The sequence below is a fragment of the Hylobates moloch genome, unplaced genomic scaffold (assembly GCF_009828535.3).
Source record: "Hylobates moloch isolate HMO894 unplaced genomic scaffold, HMol_V3 SCAFFOLD_15, whole genome shotgun sequence".
NCBI lineage: Eukaryota > Metazoa > Chordata > Mammalia > Primates > Hylobatidae > Hylobates > Hylobates moloch.
This window is the reverse complement of record NW_026652290.1, coordinates 87035061-87052255: the sequence shown is the minus strand read 5'-3', so window position 1 is coordinate 87052255 and position 17195 is coordinate 87035061. Positions and strand designations below refer to the sequence as shown.

The 17195-nt window shown below is 45.4% G+C and overlaps 1 protein-coding gene across 1 annotated transcript; it reads right to left on the bottom strand.

Annotated features, from left to right (window-relative positions):
• Nucleotides 1–3224: 3224 nt before the first annotated feature.
• Nucleotides 3225–11879, bottom strand: LOC116483024 (cytochrome P450 1B1). The gene is made up of 3 exons (XM_032176676.2): nucleotides 11502–11879; nucleotides 10073–11116; nucleotides 3225–7022 (listed from the first exon to the last, which is right to left on the bottom strand). The coding sequence occupies exons 2-3, from the start codon at nucleotides 11113–11115 to the stop codon at nucleotides 6434–6436; spliced, it is 1632 nt and encodes a 543-aa protein (XP_032032567.1). The 5' UTR covers nucleotide 11116; nucleotides 11502–11879; the 3' UTR covers nucleotides 3225–6433.
• Between the last annotated feature and the right edge of the window lie 5316 nt (nucleotides 11880–17195).

Genomic DNA, 17195 nt, shown 5'->3' with positions numbered 1-17195 from the left:
TATCCTTTTGTAGTACCCTCCCTCCCCTCTAACCCCGTCTCTACTAAAAATACAAAAGTTAGCCGGACATGGTGCCATATGCCTGTAGTCCCAGCTACTCAGGGGGCTGAGACAGAAGAATCACTTGAACCCGGGAGGCGGAGGTTGCAGTGAGCTGAGATCACACCACGGCACTCCAGCCTGGGTGACACAGCGAGACTCCATCTCAAAAAAAAAAAAAAAAAAAGAAAGAAAGAAAGAAACAGGTTAGACTTCAAGGGTACCAATTGAAAACTGAGTCATGGGGAAGATGAAGAGATCATCAGTGCTGAGAAGCAGGCTCGACAAAACTCACTCCACTTTTTTCACCCGTGCTTCTGTATATACAATATGATTCCATAACAAAATTGTTGGGACTTAGTACCTGCTTTTCAATGAATATACCATCAAATAGTGGAGATATGATGTAAACATAAATATGGCTGTGGGAAGTATTGAAAAATGAGTGTAGCTGTCTTTTGCCTCATTAAAAAAAATCTATGTAATGCATCTCTCTCCCAAGAGGATATACTTCATTTAAAAATAAAGAGGTCATGCCGTGTGTTGGTGGGGAAGTGGGTACAGCTTCCCCTCATGCACAGCTGATGGGAGTGTGGACAGATTTGGCATTCTGGAGAACGTGCAATATTTAAATTACACACTCACTCACTTGCTGACCCAACGCTTCCAATCATGGGTATGGCATACATTACAAAGTTTACATAGGAGGGCAAGTAAACACATACCAAGCTATTCCTTGCTGCAGCATTTAGGGGCTCATAAAGTTGGAAGTTATCCAGGTATCTATTCCCAAGAGAGCGGGTAGAAAAAATGTGGTGGATGAGTACCATGGAATACCAGGCAGCAGCTATAAGCTGTGGAATTACACAGGGACGGAGCTGAGAAAAGATTAAGCAACAGGATGAGATACGTACAGCACTTACATAAAGTAAAACATATATATGCAAAACAATAATACAAATTTTGCTGGAACGTGCAAACAAAAAGTGCACATTAAGCATATTGTAATACTTAGTCATTGAGAGAGAGAGACAAACAAACGTAAGGAAACAGGAATAAATTAAAAAAAAAAAAAGAGGCTCGCTGATTTTTCAGGCTTGCTCAATGACTCTTAGCTCTGACCCAAAGGGATCTCAGTGCTGTTAGGCTTCTGCTGTATAACATTGTCTCACCTAAAGGGGCCTCAAGTGATTCAAAACTAGTTCTGGTAGGTCCAGTCATTCTGTTTGCAAAGGCAAGCTTCCCATCAAAAAGCTTGTTTCGTGCCTTGGTTCTTCTCTCTCCCTCTGGCCAGTGCTCACGGGCTCTGAGAGACGGAAGGATTCTGATGAGCCACATACACCAACACCTAGGTGATGCACGGCTATCAGACCGACAGGCCATGTCCCAGGAAATTGGACCAGCCTAAGGACGGCCCTGGCTCCAACAAGGATCCTTGGTCCAGACAGGTTCTAGGACAGAGGTTTTAGGATTATAAGACAAAGCATGACTGTTTGTTTGTTTGGCTTTTGATTTTGCCTAAAGAACAGTTTAAAGGGGCTTTTCTCAGAAGAGAGCAGTGTGGTGAGGATTCCCGCACAATGTCAGTTACTCCCTGACTGTAGTGTGGAATGTGCCTTAGACAAAGGAAGTAAATTGCTTGCGAAACTCCCAGGATCTTATGGCCTAAAAAAATAGACGGACTACCCTATAAATCCAAACACAGGCACACTGGGAAGGGACAAACTAGAGTACAAAGATAATGGGCTTTGAATTAGTTCATCTCCAGGGAAAATCTGGATGAGAATACTTCTAAATATATAATTTTGGCCCATTACTTTATCACATCCCTCTGAAGACTGTTGGGCAATAATGCATTAGAGTTTAGCACAGTGATGCAAAAATTGTAAGTGCTCAACATATTTTAGTTCCATTTCTTCCCTCCATATCTGACACGTTGAAAAGTGTGCATGAAGAGCACAGCATTTGTCCTCAAAGCCTGTATGTCGCTTAGCAGAGGAGCTGCAAGCATGAGCTGTTACCTATAGCGTGTCCATACCTATGTAAACTAGATTATTTTCCTCCATAATTCCAAGTTTAAAAAAATTGCTTTTGAATGTATTTGAATACATTTAGTTTTTTTCTTCTTTCCTTTTCCCTTTCTGAGATTTATAACTAATAGACTGAAACTGGAGAACAGAGAGCATGTGAGAGTCACTGGGCCAAAAAAGGGAGCGTTAACAGCCAGTGAACTTCTGTTGCACTGGTGCAGAAAAATAGACTGGCTCTGAGGTTGAAGAAACAGCCTCTGTGAGTTTCTAACAACCACGCCTGTCTTACTTATGTCCAAAGCTGCGTTCATTTCCCACCCTGTACTCCGGTCTTATACTCTATTGGATTGATTGGGTAGAATCCAACTCTGCTAGACAGTTTTGCAAAAACTGGCCCCAATTATAATTATTTAAAGGAATCTTTTTCCCATAAAAATATTTCCTTCCCTTATTCTGAACTGTCCTGACATTTCCAAGATCCTACTGTCATACATCTGGAAAACTAGTGAGTATTCTCTTAAACCACTCCATAGCCATACCTTCTGGCTGCTAAAGTGAGGTTCCCGCGCCGAAGTATCAATGCCATTTTGTGCAATTTTTACTTCTTTTCCTGTTTTCACAGTAATAGGAGCTGTAGTCTGGACGATAAAGAGCCTTTGGTACTCTAAGCCCTGTCATCTGTGAGTGAGGCACAGTGAAGGCCTGGAGATTCATGACCTAGGCCCTGTGAAGTCAAGTCTTTTTACCAAGTAAAAAGATTGGCAATAAAATATTTCCACATAGTACATGACAGAATACTTGTACCCATCTTATTTTATTGGACATTAATTGCGCTTATTAAGGCACATGTACCTTTAAAAAATGAAAGAAGAAAATACTCAGAGAAAGGACTGGTATGCAGCTGAGGAAGAAAAATGTGTACTGCATTCTTTAGATGAAGCAGAAATCAATCAGCAACTTAAAGTTGCAATCTATTCAATCTTTCAACATTGCAAATTAATTCTCGTTTGGCTTGATTGTTTGCATTGAAATGTAACCTCCGTGTTGGTTCTTAGAAATTCAAAAATATAGAGATTAGAAATTTGGCTGATGAAAACCTACGGGAAAAAAAAGCATGCGGCCTCAGCCTGAGATGTAGAATGGACAAATAAAATGTTTACAGTGCAATATTTCAATTGAATAATCCATAGTAATAGTTGAAATAAAGTGATACATTAGACTATATTTGCTACAACATAAAAACTTCATAACAAGATTATGAAAGTGATTTTTATTATTTTGGTAATGGTGTCCCAGTATAAGTAATGAGATACAATTTTTTTTTAATTTGGTATATCAAACAGTAAAGGCTACATATAAATGTTGTTTCCCCAGAATGTATTTTGGTGACAACTATGCACTGTAGCTATTATGCACATACTAAAAGCATTCATGATAAAGTACAAAAATAAGAAAAGATTAAATAAGAAGGTATCCTTGAGTTATAAATGTCTACTAAAGTATACCTTTTAATCACACAGTTGTGTCACAGCTAAAAACACACAAATTAACATATACTGCTATGCAACTATTTGATCTAATATAGATCTAGGAAAATATTAGGGCTGTAGTAACAATTCACAGGTAAAGGCTAAGTTCTGGGACATGAAAGCTTTTAGAAAATGCACAAAACAAACCTGAGACATCTTTTTGTTTTGGAAAAAAGCAATTTTCTTACAGAGTCAAAGCTTTGACATACAAATGAAGCATTTAATAAACATTATACTTTATTGCAATAACCTGGAGTAAAACTTCTGACTTTAATGGTTGTCAGCAAATACATTCTCTCTCCAGTAGAAATACAATGAGGCTTTCTGATTAAAGCAGTAATCTGATTACTCCAGCCTCAAAATTCAGTTATTTTTATTCGTTTTTTGTTTTCTTTTCCTTTCTTTAACAAGGTTATAAACATATTAAATAAGCCAGGTAACCTCTAAGCACCTTACTTTCTTCTATATAAACACAGCTTTCCTTCTGCCGCAAGCATCTGATGACGACTGGGCCTACATACATAAAAACAGATTATAGCACATCTGGACCTGGTTGACATAATAAGACATCCAGATTGGTTCATGATTATTTTTGCTGCTACACATTTCTCAATCTAAAAAAATAGGCTACAGCAGCCCAAATTCACTATCTCAGCCTTGCTGGGGAATAATATTTTGGAATGGCAAGTGCCAAAAAATTTAAATGTATTGGGTAAGCCTGCTTTCTGTAGTTGACTTTAATGCCTTTAAAAATACTGGCATGATTTTTTGTATTCAAGAAGTACAGCTATGAAATTTTAAAATAAAATTACATGAAGTTTTTTAATATTCCAAACCATGAAACAGATCTGCTATGTTGTAGACTTTTTTAGTAGCCTATTTGAGATTTAACTCTGCTACGCCAAACATCTTTCTTCTAAATGTCCATGCTTTGAATTTTGTGCTCCAAATTAATTAATTCAGAATGAGTGGGAAAATGTTTAACCATCTTTCCTTCTTCTCAGTCTTTCTCTTTTCTCTTACCATCCCCCCACCCCACACACACATACACACAACTATCATAAACTCCCTTTTTTAAAATTTTGGTACAAAGATTCCAAAAAGCTTAATAAAATGTAATAAGCACTTAGCACTTAGGACACTGTAGAACTTCCTTTGGAAGTTTAATTGCAATGAAAGTTAAAACTTGAAACTTCAGTTCACTTTTCTAAATGTGAATGCATACATTTCATTTGAGCTTTATGCTTTCCCAGCTACCAAAGTAATTGCCATCTTAAAAAACACAACTGACCTCATCTCCACTGTCTTTTCCAAACAGCTTCCAAGACTATCTTCTGATTCTGACTTTCCAAAAAGCAGACATTAATGTTAACTTTCAAAAAATCATCTAGAAGAGAAACTTGGTCAGTTGTAATAATGGGAGTTCTGTCCCCAACTCTTGTCACCTCATAAAAAGAACATCCAGATAATTCATGGCATTTTCCATTATTCACTAGGCAGACACGGCTTAGATTTCTCTGCCTTCCACGGGAGAATGTTCAGATTTCCACTAACTTCAACTGGAACTCAATAATCAGAATGGCTTTAAAATTTAGTTAAAATTTAAGCATGCCATGAATTTGGAATTTTAATATACTAATTAGGTTATTTTCAAAATGAGATTGTGTATTATAAATAGAATTTCAATAAAGACATTATAAAAATAAGAACACATCTTAGGATCTAATTTTGAGATTTGCCAAAATTTGAGTGAAGAAAAGAAACCCTGCTTCATTTCCATGTCAAAAATAGGTGGTTGATTTAATCAAGCTCATTTTTAGCACACTTGGTTGAGTTGGTTGTACTTTTTCAATTTTCAGTATTATACAAGGCATATATTATTCAACCTTTTCCTGAACAAGATAATACTAATATACTGCTTACGGACAATTAAGTAATATATTGCATACTATTTGGTGACTTTTTTTTCACCTATGAGACTTACTGAAATCAGTACATTACAGTCACATAATTTAAAGCTTGGCTGGCTTTTTTTTTTCTTTGCTGATAATTGAAATTATGTACTTTGGCAAGCAAAAGAGGTACAACGTCACCTTGGAGTTTTACAATTTAATAATGTATACTTTAAAATTCATGATAAATCATGGAACTCCACTATACTCACTAATTCAACTATTGATTTCTTTTTGAGCAACGGACTTTATGATTTATCCTTAAAAGTAAGGAAGTATACCAGGAGGCAAAAGGATAAATCCACCCATAAATACTAGAGTCTAAGTTATTTTCCTGAAAAGGTGAGAAGGGAATTTCTGGTCTTTATCTTTTCCTTATCACCTTCAATCACACACTTTACACTGAAATTACTTGTCTCTGTCTCTTCAACAATATACTCTGAAACTTTGTTTAATATACTTTTTGTCTATTTCTGCATATGGGCGACCAATCTTGGATTCCCACCAAAAATGGCCTGGTTACCAAAATACTTCTTCATTTAATAGTTTTGTGTAAGTGTTTGGATGTATGTGTCTATATGTGCATTTTAACTCCAAAGAATGCTACCTTCAGAAATAACCAAGATGCAGTATGTATATAATAATTCATTGGGCCCTTTACGTCTTTGACTCAAAAAAGTCTCCCAGAAGCTCCTGCATAGCCCACTACTCATGAAGAACCACTGGGTATGGAGCACACCTCACCTGATGGACAGCTGACTTATGCTCACCTTAAAGGCTAATTGAGAAGCAGCACAAAAGGGGAACTAGAAAAAAAACTGAATTTTACTCCTCATCTCCGAAGATGTGAATATTTCTAAAATTTCAGCTTGCCTCTTGCCTCTTATTGGCAAGTTTCCTCGGCTTGTAACTTTTGGACAGCACTATCAAGGAGCTCCATGGACTCTCTGAGAGTGACGTTGACTTTAAATGACTTGGGTTTAATGGTCAGACCATAACTGAAATTCATTTTCGCAGGCTCATTTGGGCTGGCCCTGAAATTGCACTGGTGAGCCAGGATGGAGATGAAGAGAAAAAGCTGCATCTTGGAAAGTTCTTCGCCGATGCACCGCCTTTTGCCCACTGAAAAAATCATCACTCTGCTGGTCAGGTCCTTGTTGATGAGGCCGTCCTTGTCCAAGAATCGAGCTGGATCAAAGTTCTCCGGGTTAGGCCACCTCACTGGGTCATGATTCACAGACCACTGGTTGACAAAAATCACAGTGTCCTTGGGAATGTGGTAGCCCAAGAGAGAGGTGTTGGCAGTGGTGGCATGAGGAATAGTGACAGGCACAAAGCTGGAGAAGCGCATGGCTTCATAAAGGAAGGCCAGGACATAGGGCAGTTTGGGCTGGTCACCCATACAAGGCAGACGGTCCCTCCCCACGACCTGATCCAATTCTGCCTGCACTCGAGCTTGCACATCAGGATACCTGTTTGGTGTTTAATGTGGAGAGAGAAAAGCAAGTGAGCAAAATTCTTATTTCATCTAGAAAGCACATTATAATTTATTTTAATTCCACTTTTCCTTAAATAGGCTATCGAGCTCAGTGACTAAATTAATATTTCTGGGAAAAAAATCTAAAACAGCTTCCTGATTTCTCACTAAATTGCAAGATGGACTTTAGGAATTATATTTCCTGTAATAGGCCTTGCATGACTAATGCTGTCTTTCCCATTATAAGTCAAAAAACTCTAAGTTTTCCCAGCCTCAAAAAGCACAATAGTAGATAAGGCCAGCTTTTCCATTGGGTACTGCAGGGACAGTGCCTAGGGCTCACACCACTTTTTAGGGGCCCATGAAAATATTTTTAGGTCTTTTACAATCTTCAGACCTAAAAAAACTCACTTTTAGGTAGAAGAAAATATTTTCATGCATCATTTTAATGTATTCATCTTTATATCAGGGTAGTCATGAAATTTAATTTTTAATTTTTTTATAGTATAAGGAATCTACAAAGGCAAAAGCACCCAGAGCCCACAAAAGTTACAATGTGAAAGTAAATGTTTTTTCTCCGTCATTTCCCTGGACAATCCCAACAGACATGCTGTTCTCATTTTATACAAAGATAATTAGTGTCCTGATGGATAAAGCTACATACCGTATTTTTTAAATTTAAAAGCCAATACCCAATGTTCATAAGATTATGGTATACAAACTGTAATACTTATTCACTGTTGATGATACAAACTGATACAATCTTTCTAAAAAACAAAATCTTAGTACAAGGCAAGAGACATGAAGGTAACCTCTTCCCGCCTCATTTTAAACCCAGTAATCCATGCCCAGAAATGTGTTTTCAGAAAGTAATTTAAGAAGTACAAAAATACGTAACCACAACAGGACCTAAAATTCTAAAAATTAGCCAGGCATGGTGGTACATGCCTGTAGTCCCAGCTACCTGCCAGACAGCGGCAGGAGAACTGCTTGAGCCCAGGAGTTTGGGACCAGCCTGGGCAATGTAGTGAAACCCTGTCTCTAAGGTAAGTAAATACATAAAATTAAAATAAAAATTTTAAAAATGCAATCAAGGCCAATGACCAACATTAAAGTTCAATAAATGATTATATATAACTATACATTATCATGGCAAAATACTATGTAGCCATCAAAAATTACCAAAATAAATATTAAAAGATTAGAAATGTCCACTACCTTAAGTCAAAGTGTTAGAAGTCGAAAAACATGTAAATGATTGTTTGCAACTCCGAAAAAAAAAATGCATACACATATGTGATGAAATGGAGAGTTATTTTTAGAATCGCTTCTTCAACATTATATTGCAGGAGTCTGCCAACTTTTTTCATAGAAACATATATGGTGGGGAGAGCCAGATAGTAACTATTTTAGACTTTGTGGACCAAACCTTCTTTGTTGCACTACTCCGCTCTGCCCTGTGTTGTAGAGTGAACGCAGCCATAGACAATGTATAAATGAATGGGCATGACTGCTTCAATAAAACGTATATACAAAAACAGATCGTGTAATTTGCCAAGCCCTGTCATACTGTCTTTTCACTAAAAAGGAAAAAAAAAGTATCAGCATATTGAATTGAAAGTGACCCCCAAATTGTTTTATTTCTTTTTGCCGCCTAATTGGAGTCCTCGGAGAACTGTCGTGGTTCTAATGAAAAACAAAGGCCGTTTCAAAAGTTAAAATGCCTATCTGGAGATGCCCAAAAAGCTATGGATCCTATTCCGGGATTTCCTTTTCCCTGATCTCTGGTTGACTTTTCTTTATTCAATTTCTGCCTCTCCCTCACCCACCATGGGTGTTTCTATGATTTTAATACTAAAAAGCCATTTTAAGTATACAGAAACTTTTAATTTGTGAAGGTAGCTGTACAGTATCTAAGGAAATATAGATTGCAGTGGATTTTAATAAGAGTCATTCTCTGCCTTCCAAACACCTTACTGTGGCGCCTGCAGATTCAGCATCTCCAACTGCTCACTTGTGCTCCAAGAAATGACACAACCAGGATTTCTGGTCTCTTCGGCAATCAAGATTTGCCTTGCGAAACATTTGCCCCTAGGGGTAGTGTTTCCAGAGTAAATACTACAGGCCGCCCAGTTAAATATGGATTTCAGATCAAAGGGCTAATCTTTTAGTGTAAGTATTCCCGTGTAAAACTTAACTTTTCTTTTGCCAAATATGGCAACCCGACACCAGGGACCTGTTGAATCCGTGCGTGTCGGAGGTTAGTAGAGACCAACGTGGGCATCAGGGGGTCCGCTAACTGAGCCAAGGGCAGGGGCCAGAAAGGTCTGCAGGCGCCTCCTGGATATCCCATCTGCCTTTCTGAATGCTACTCTGCACTCGTAAAAGCGACTGCTTCTTGTCTTCTACCCCGGCATTTCTCAAACTCTTAGCGCGTAGGTTTTATAAACCTAGCACTGCCCGCTAGTTGTGGCCGCCTTCTGAAAGCTTCTGTGCGGGTTACCTGTCGGCTGGCCCGGCCTCCATGGGTTTCCTTGGCCTGGAACAAAGCCCTGACGGGCGGCCCGCTTTTAGCGCCCGGGCTGGGCGGCCTCGGATCCACGCCGAGGACTCGCCTAGGAGAGGCTTCTGTGTTTAACATATTTATGGCATTACCTTTTCTTTCGCAACTATTCTAGTTCTGCTTGTACTGCGCCAGGGAGAGAGCTATCAGGGCTCATCTCCAAGCACTTAAAAACTCTTGTTTTTCCGGGGGGGGGGGGGGGGAGGGGTCTTGCAAATGTGTTCTCACTCGCAAGCAGCGGAGGGGAGGATAGAGACAAGATAGGAGATGCGGAGGGGTCGGGGCACCGCTGGGTGGGGCGCTTGCGCGTGTCTCAGCCCTCACTATGAGTCCCTTTACCGACGCGATCTTGGTTTTGAGGGGTGGGGACCTGGAGCGAAACCCCAAACCCGGGGCGCTGCTTGCAAACTCAGCATATCCTGTCTCTACTCCGCCTTTTTCAAAGGAGAAAAGACCTGGCCCACGCCTCCCAGAGGCTTTACCTGGTGAAGAGGAGGAGGAGCCACTGCAGCGCGGTGGACAGGGTGTCCTGGCTGGCGCCGAAGATGTCAGTGATAGTGGCCGGTACGTTCTCCAAATCCAGCCGCGCGCCACCATCGTCCGAGTCCCCGGCCGCCTTCTTTTCCGCAGAGAGGATAAAGGCGTCCATCATGTCTCGGGGGGCGGCCCCGGGCCGAAGGCTTTCGCAGTGCCTCAAGAACTTGTCCAGGACGAAGTTGCTGAAGTTGCGGTTGAGCTGCTCGAATTCGCGGAAAACGGTGCGCACCGGGTTGGGGAAGTACTGCAGCCAGGGCATCACGTCCACTAGGCTGCCTGCGCCCACCGTGCGCCCGAACTCCTCGTTGTGGCTGAGCAGCTCACGGAACTCGGGGTCGTCGTGGCTATAGCGGCAGCCGAAACACACGGCACTCATGACATTGGCCACGGCCACGACGGCCAGCGGCCTCGGGTCGAGGAAGGCGCCGTCCGCGCTGCCGCGCACCAGCAGCGCCACCAGTTCGCGCGCCTCGCTCAGCACGTGGCCCTCGAAGACTTGGCGGCTGCGCGGCTGGCGCGTGGAGAAGTTGCGCATCATGCTGTGGGCTGCGCGCCGCTGCACCTTCCAGTGCTCCGAGTAGTGGCCGAAAGCCATGCTGCGGCCGCCGGACACCACACGGAAGGAGGCGAAGGACGGCCGGTCGGCGAAGGCCGAGCCCTGCTGCACCAGGGCCTGGTGGATGGCGCGCTCGCCATTCAGCACCACTATGGGGCAGCTGCCCAGGCGGATCTGGAAGACGTCGCCGTAGCGCCGCGCCAGGCGCGCGAACGAGAGGTGAGCCGCCTGGCCCACCGCCGCCGCGTTTCCGATCAGTGGCCACGCAAACGGGCCCGGGGGCGCGGACCCGAGCTGCCGCCTCCGTTGCCTCAGCAGCCGCTGGCCCACATGCACAGTGGCCAGCACCGACAGGAGTAGCAGGAGCGTGGTCTGCTGGATGGACAGCGGGTTTAGCGGCCAAGAGTCGTTCGGGCTGAGGCTGGTGCCCATGCTGGGGACAGAAAGGAGAAGGCGTGACACTCAGGGGTGCAGAGACAGGAGCGGGCGCCCCACGCCCCTACCCCAGCCTCGGGGGACTGAGTGCCGTTGGGTGGAGAGGTCAGAGCTGACTCTCTGGAGAAATGGCCGAAGACGCCCCTTCCCATCCCCAACCCACTCTCCCTTGGAGAAGAGGCGTGTTTCCACCTCGCTGTAACCCAGCGCCAAACCCTTCCCCTCCCTGCAAGGCGCGTAACGGTTCCTGCAATTTGGGGACAACGCTGCGGGCATCGAGGCGGTGGCGCTTGATTTCCTTTAAAGTGCCTACCACGCCACCCCCTACCCGCAAGAATCCATCTGAAGAGGTCGCGGGGCAGCGGCTCCGCAGACAGACTGACCTGCGGGGAGGTGCGGTTTCCAGTGGCGCGGGACAGCCGGCTCCGAGAAGAAACTGGGACCTTTGGCTAGGGCAAGACGTCAACAGGAACCCGCAGGCCCGCCCTGGACACCTGCTGCCCGCACTGGAAGCTTTAACTCCCACTCGAGTCTCTTGGCGTCGTCAGTGCCAGGAGCGCTTGGATTGGGATGGGGACGGAGAAAGGTGCCTCGCTCGCCGAGCCCCGCTGCACTTGGGGACCTGGCAAAGTCGAGGTTTCCTCACAGCGTTGAGATTGAGACTGGGGGTCGGTGAGTGGCGTCAATTCCCATTCCCTTGCGGCTCTCACAAGTGGCGTCGCAGAAGCGCTCGCTCCCGCTCCCACTCCCACTCCAGAGTCAAAGCGCGCCATCCCCCTCCTCCGGGTTTTAAGGACTGGGTAGAAGGAGGGCAGCGCGACCTGGCGGGGCGGGGCCTGCGGGGGGCGGGGCGCGCCGCACACCAAGCCGCTTTGACCCGGACTCCCGTCGGGGCGCATCGGCTGGCCTCGGAGCTCTACCAGCAGGCTATCATGGGAGCGGAGGTGCCCACGTTTCCATTGTGCGGTAACCGCTCTTCATCACAGCCACCTCCAATCGAGGCCGCATGGTGTCCCCAGAACCGCGCTCTGTACAACCTGCCCCGGCCGCTGCGCTCGACTTGGGAGCGCGTCCCGCCCGGAGAGCACGACCTCCCTTCCCTCTCCGCGACTTGAGCTTGCTTCCCAGAAAGCCAGTGTAGTGGCAGCGGTTTGCCTCACAGCGCCCCTGGTTTGTTGTTTAAATTTTATCTTAGGTTCTCGCAAACAAATTTCCACCTCAGTGGCAGCTCTTTGGCGTGCTAAATTTTTTCCAGTTCTTGCGGCGAGATCAAGAATCCCTAAAAGTAGCCGCTCCCCCGCCCCGGGGCCCCGACAGTCCTTGGGCACACAAAGGCTCCTGGGGCGCAGCTGGCCCTGAGATTTCCCGCGTAGAGGCCACTCCAGGTGGCGCCGCCCGCTGGTGGGCGCGGGGCCGCCCAGGCTGCGACGGAAGCCGTTGGAGCAGGGCGGGGAGCCAAGCTGGGGCGACTGGGCGGGGGGCCTGGGGGAGCTAGCGGGGCGGGACCCGAGCGGGGCGGAGAGTGGTGGGAGGAGGCGAATCTCCGCGCTCCGGCGAACTTTATCGGGTTGAAAAGTTTCTGCTGTCGCCTCCCCCTTGCGTGCGGAGCTGGGCTTTGCGTGCGCCGCTTCTGGAAAGTCGGCTCCAGTCATATCCCTGGGCGCTGCCTGCGGCCGCCCCTCCCGCGCTTCTCACGGCACCTGACACGCGGAGGCGGCGGCCGAGGGTGGGGTGCCGGCCGCCACCACCCTCGGCTGCGCACGCACGGTCGCGCCTGCCAGGCCAGCGACGCGGACGCTTGGGCCACCACCCGCAGGCCGAGCCCGGGCGCGTATCGCCACCTCGCCGCGCACCCGCCGCTCTGTGGTCTTCCTGGGCGCGCTTGCGGTCGCGAAGGGGGCGCTCGGGCGGGGGTGGCTTCCCCCGCCCGGCGCGCCCTTTCCTACCTGCTGATGCATAGGATTTTCAAGACAGCTAAGAGAACAAGGACTTCACGAGGCGGGGGGAAGGGCAAACTCGAGGGAAGAGTTGGGATGTATCTAATTAACCAGATAGGAATTGTACTGGCTTCATCAAAGGATAAATATAAAAGTGATGGGTTCACCAGGGACAACCCTGCACTTTGAGCTCCACCCGCGCTGCAAATCTCGTGCTATTATTGGCCTGTTTACAGATGAATAAACTGGGGTTCAGAGAGGTTGCGTGACTTAACCCAGGTCGCGCAGCCATCAAGTAGTGGAGCCAGGGCTTGAAGCCACGAAGTCCCACTCCAGATCCTTCACATAAGTTTACATGGGAGAAAATTGCAGATAAGAGGCCCAAATGCCTTCTTTCCTGCCTCCCTTTAAAAAAAAAATGTACGTGGGGCTGGGCGCAGTGGCTCACGCCCGTAATCCCAACACTTTGGGAGGCCCAAGCGGGCGGATCACTTGAGGTCAGGAGTTTGAGACCAGCCTGGCCAACACGGTGAAACCCCGTCTCTATTAAAGATACAAAAGTTAGCCGGACGTGGTGGTGCACACCTGTAATCCCAGCTACTCGGGGATCGGGGGGAAGGCAGAAGAATTGGTTGAACGTGGGAGGCAGAGGTTGCAGTGAGCAGAGATTGCACCACTGCACTACAGCCTGGGCAGCAGAGTTTAAGTGAGACTCTGTCTCAAAAAAAAAAAAAAAATCAGCTGGAAGAACTTTTTAATTATTGTTTTTGTTTTCATAATTGAGAATTCTGAGAATAGCAGAGAAGAAATAGTATGCTAACCCTTTGCAATTAAATTGCTTATGAGGGAGGCCAGGGGAGTGTGCCTCATAGCTGACCCTGGAATGACTGATTACATTGTAAAGAAACACAAAGGAGTGTCTGAAGAGAATCTGACTTCTTGAGAGATTGAAACCAGCAATCAATTTGCTGACCTGATAAAGAAATGTCTTTTTGTGATGGCTCTTTTTATTTTTATTTTTATTTTTCTTTGAGATGGAGTCTCACTCTGTCACCTGGGCTGCAGTGCAATGGCGTGATCTCGGCTCACTGCAACCTCCGCCTGCCAGGTTCTCCTGCCTCAGCCTCCCAAGTAGCTGGGATTACCGGCGCATGCCACCACACCCGGCTAATTTTTGTATTTTTCTAGTAGAGACGGGGTTTCACCATGCTGGCCAGGCTGGTCTCAAACTCCTGACCTCAGGTGATCCACCAGCCTGGGCCTCCCAAAGTGCTGGGATTACAGGCATGAGCCACCGTGCCAGGCCTGTGATGCCTTTTATTCGGTATCTTTTGAGAAGTTTTCTGGAAATGATTTCACACACCGTGATGGGGAACTTAGTGATGGAGTTTTAGTTTTTGAGCAGTTGCATTGGTTTAATAAGCATTGGTTTCCCAGAGGTGAGTTGGCCTACATAGCCTTTGAAATGAGTTTCATAGCAACCTTCCCATATCCAGCTTTAGCAAGATCCTTGCCTAATAATTCAAGACTCTGGTGCATGCATCAATCTCTCATAGACTTTAATTTAGTAGATGGGAATTATCTATGAGCTAATGTCAATCCTGAGCTGTTGACATTCCTGAAAGCCTTTATCACAATACCTCTGCCAGAATGAGAGCAGATGGAAGTTGCCTTTAAGTAAATTCCTATTTTTAAAAAGTATAAAACGAGGTTGTTCCTAAGACCTCCTGTCCAGCTCCTCAATAATGCCATCTAGTTTTTAGATCAACTAGATGCACGCTTTCCTGCCATCGCAGATAGATCAGATATATCCTCCAAGCTGTAGTTCCTTGGGCTCAGCTCTTTTTCTAGGACATGACTCAAAAATCAAAGGAACCAGGTTGGTCATTGCTGTCAGAAAGATAAGCCCTTATCAGTTATGGCAAACCAAAATGACTGGCTATGGTAACACTTCCTGCAGAGAATCTTCAAGCCTGGAGTTGTTAGGGATTTATGGTGCAAACTTCATTGAATGGCCCATCCAGTACCCTGATAAGGACTTTGGATAAATCCAAAGCAGCCTGTGGGCACCCCGGCCCAACTCAAGGCAGAGCCCTGCCTCTAGTGAAAATCTACGCAGGCTCTTTAATTATCATCACAACTTCTCAACCAAAGCAGGGATCTAAGGCCCAGGAATCTCCTTTCAATCAACACAGAATATGGGCATTTTGCCCTCCCAAATCTCAAACTTGAATTGTTTGTTGCAAATAACTTTCAAAAAGAACAGCTAAGCTAGAGGGATACTTTAAAGTAGAGAGAGGTTTAAAATACCTTATATTGTATTGATTCAAAGGAACAACTTAAGCTTGTTAAAGCAGAACAGGAATGCACTGGCCCATGTGCAGAGAAGGATAACTGTGATGCTTCACAGGATGCAAGGACCCAGGCCGCTCTACCAGCTCTCTGCCTATGCTGGTCTTTGCTTGGGCTTTCTCTCTTTGCACGGCGAGGAAGCAGCCTAAAATTAACAAACCAAAGAGAAAGAGAACAGCTCTCTTCCAGGGTCCTAGAAGGACTCCAGGGGGCCAGGCTGGCATCAGGTTTTTACCCTGTGGCCAAGGGCTTGTTCTGTCATCAGAAAAAAAGAGATGGCAGAACATGCTAGGAAGCCAAAGAGCTGACCCAGTCCACTCCATGTATACACATGTCTGCCCACTGGTTTCTTTGGGTTGGAGGATAACCCAAGGAAACCCAAAGCCATTATTGTTATTACTATTTTAAATCAGCAGATACATGCATTGCCCTTAGAGCCAGTAGCCCAGAAAGCTCTGCCCTTCTGCTGTCAGGCTGGAAGTCAGTTTTCTTTGTGGTCTTCCTCTCTAGTGTGACCCCTGAGTCGGCTTAATGAGTAGCCACTGTGCTTTTCCAGTCATCTCCAAACACACATACCCACATGCACTGAGGAGAGTGGAGGAGAAGAAGCCATTTCTGGCAGGCTCTTGACATTTGGATGGGCAGGAGTCAATAATCAGGCACATGCTGGTAGGCAAGAGGAGCAGAAATAAGGAGACACACCAAGTGGCTGAGGGTGTGATAGAGGGAGGAACTGTAGGATAATGCACACAATGTGCTGGACCATGAAAGGGATCTTAGGAATTGATACCAAAACCCTGTGCCTCACCTGAAACGCTCCACTTCCTTCCTCCTGGCAATATACAGGCAGAGAACCACAGAGCTAATAGGTATTTTATCTAATCTCAGAAGCCATCATTTGTAGGATGCACCCTTATTTTTATGTACTAACATAAAGAAAGGAAGCTACCAATTATAATTGCATCATCGACTCTAAGATACATCCAGATTTCGGAGATGTAAAATGGAAAGTTGAAGGTACGATTTGGAGCTGACAAAGCATTATACATTTCATGTGCGTCGGTGTGAAGAGACCACCAAACAGGCTTTGTGTGAGCAATAAAGCTTTTAATCACCTGGGTGCAGGCGGGCTGAGTCCGAGAAGAGAGTCAGCGAAGGGAGATAGGGGTGGGGCCGTTTTACAGGATTTGGGTAGGTAAAGGAAAAAGGGGAGTTGTCCTCTGGTGGGCCGGAGTGGGGGTCGCAAGGTACTCAGTGGGGGAGCTTTTGAGCCAGGATGAGCCAGGAGAAGGAATTTCACAAGACAATGTCATCAGTTAAGGCAGGAACAGGCCATTTTCACTTCTTTTGTGGTGGAATATAATCAGTTAAGGCAGGAACTGGCGATCTGGATGTGTACGTGCAGGTCACAGGGGAGATGATGGCTTAGCTTGGGCTCAGAGGCCTGACATTCCTGTCTTCTTATATTAATAAGAAAAATAAAACGAAATAGTGGTAAAGTGTTGGGACAGCGAAAATTTTGGGGGATGGTACGGAGAGATAACGGGTGATGTTTCTTAGGGCTGCTTCGAGCGGGATTAGGGACGGCATGGGAACCTAGAGTGGGAGAGATTAAGCTGAAGGAAGATTTTGTGGTAAGGGGTGATACTGTGGGGTTGTTAGAAGGAACATTTGTCATTTAGAATTATTGGTGATGGCCTGAATACAGTTTTGTATGAATTGAAAAACTAAATGGAGTAAGAGAAGGCGAAAAACAGGTATAAAAAATCTAAGAATTGGGACAACTCA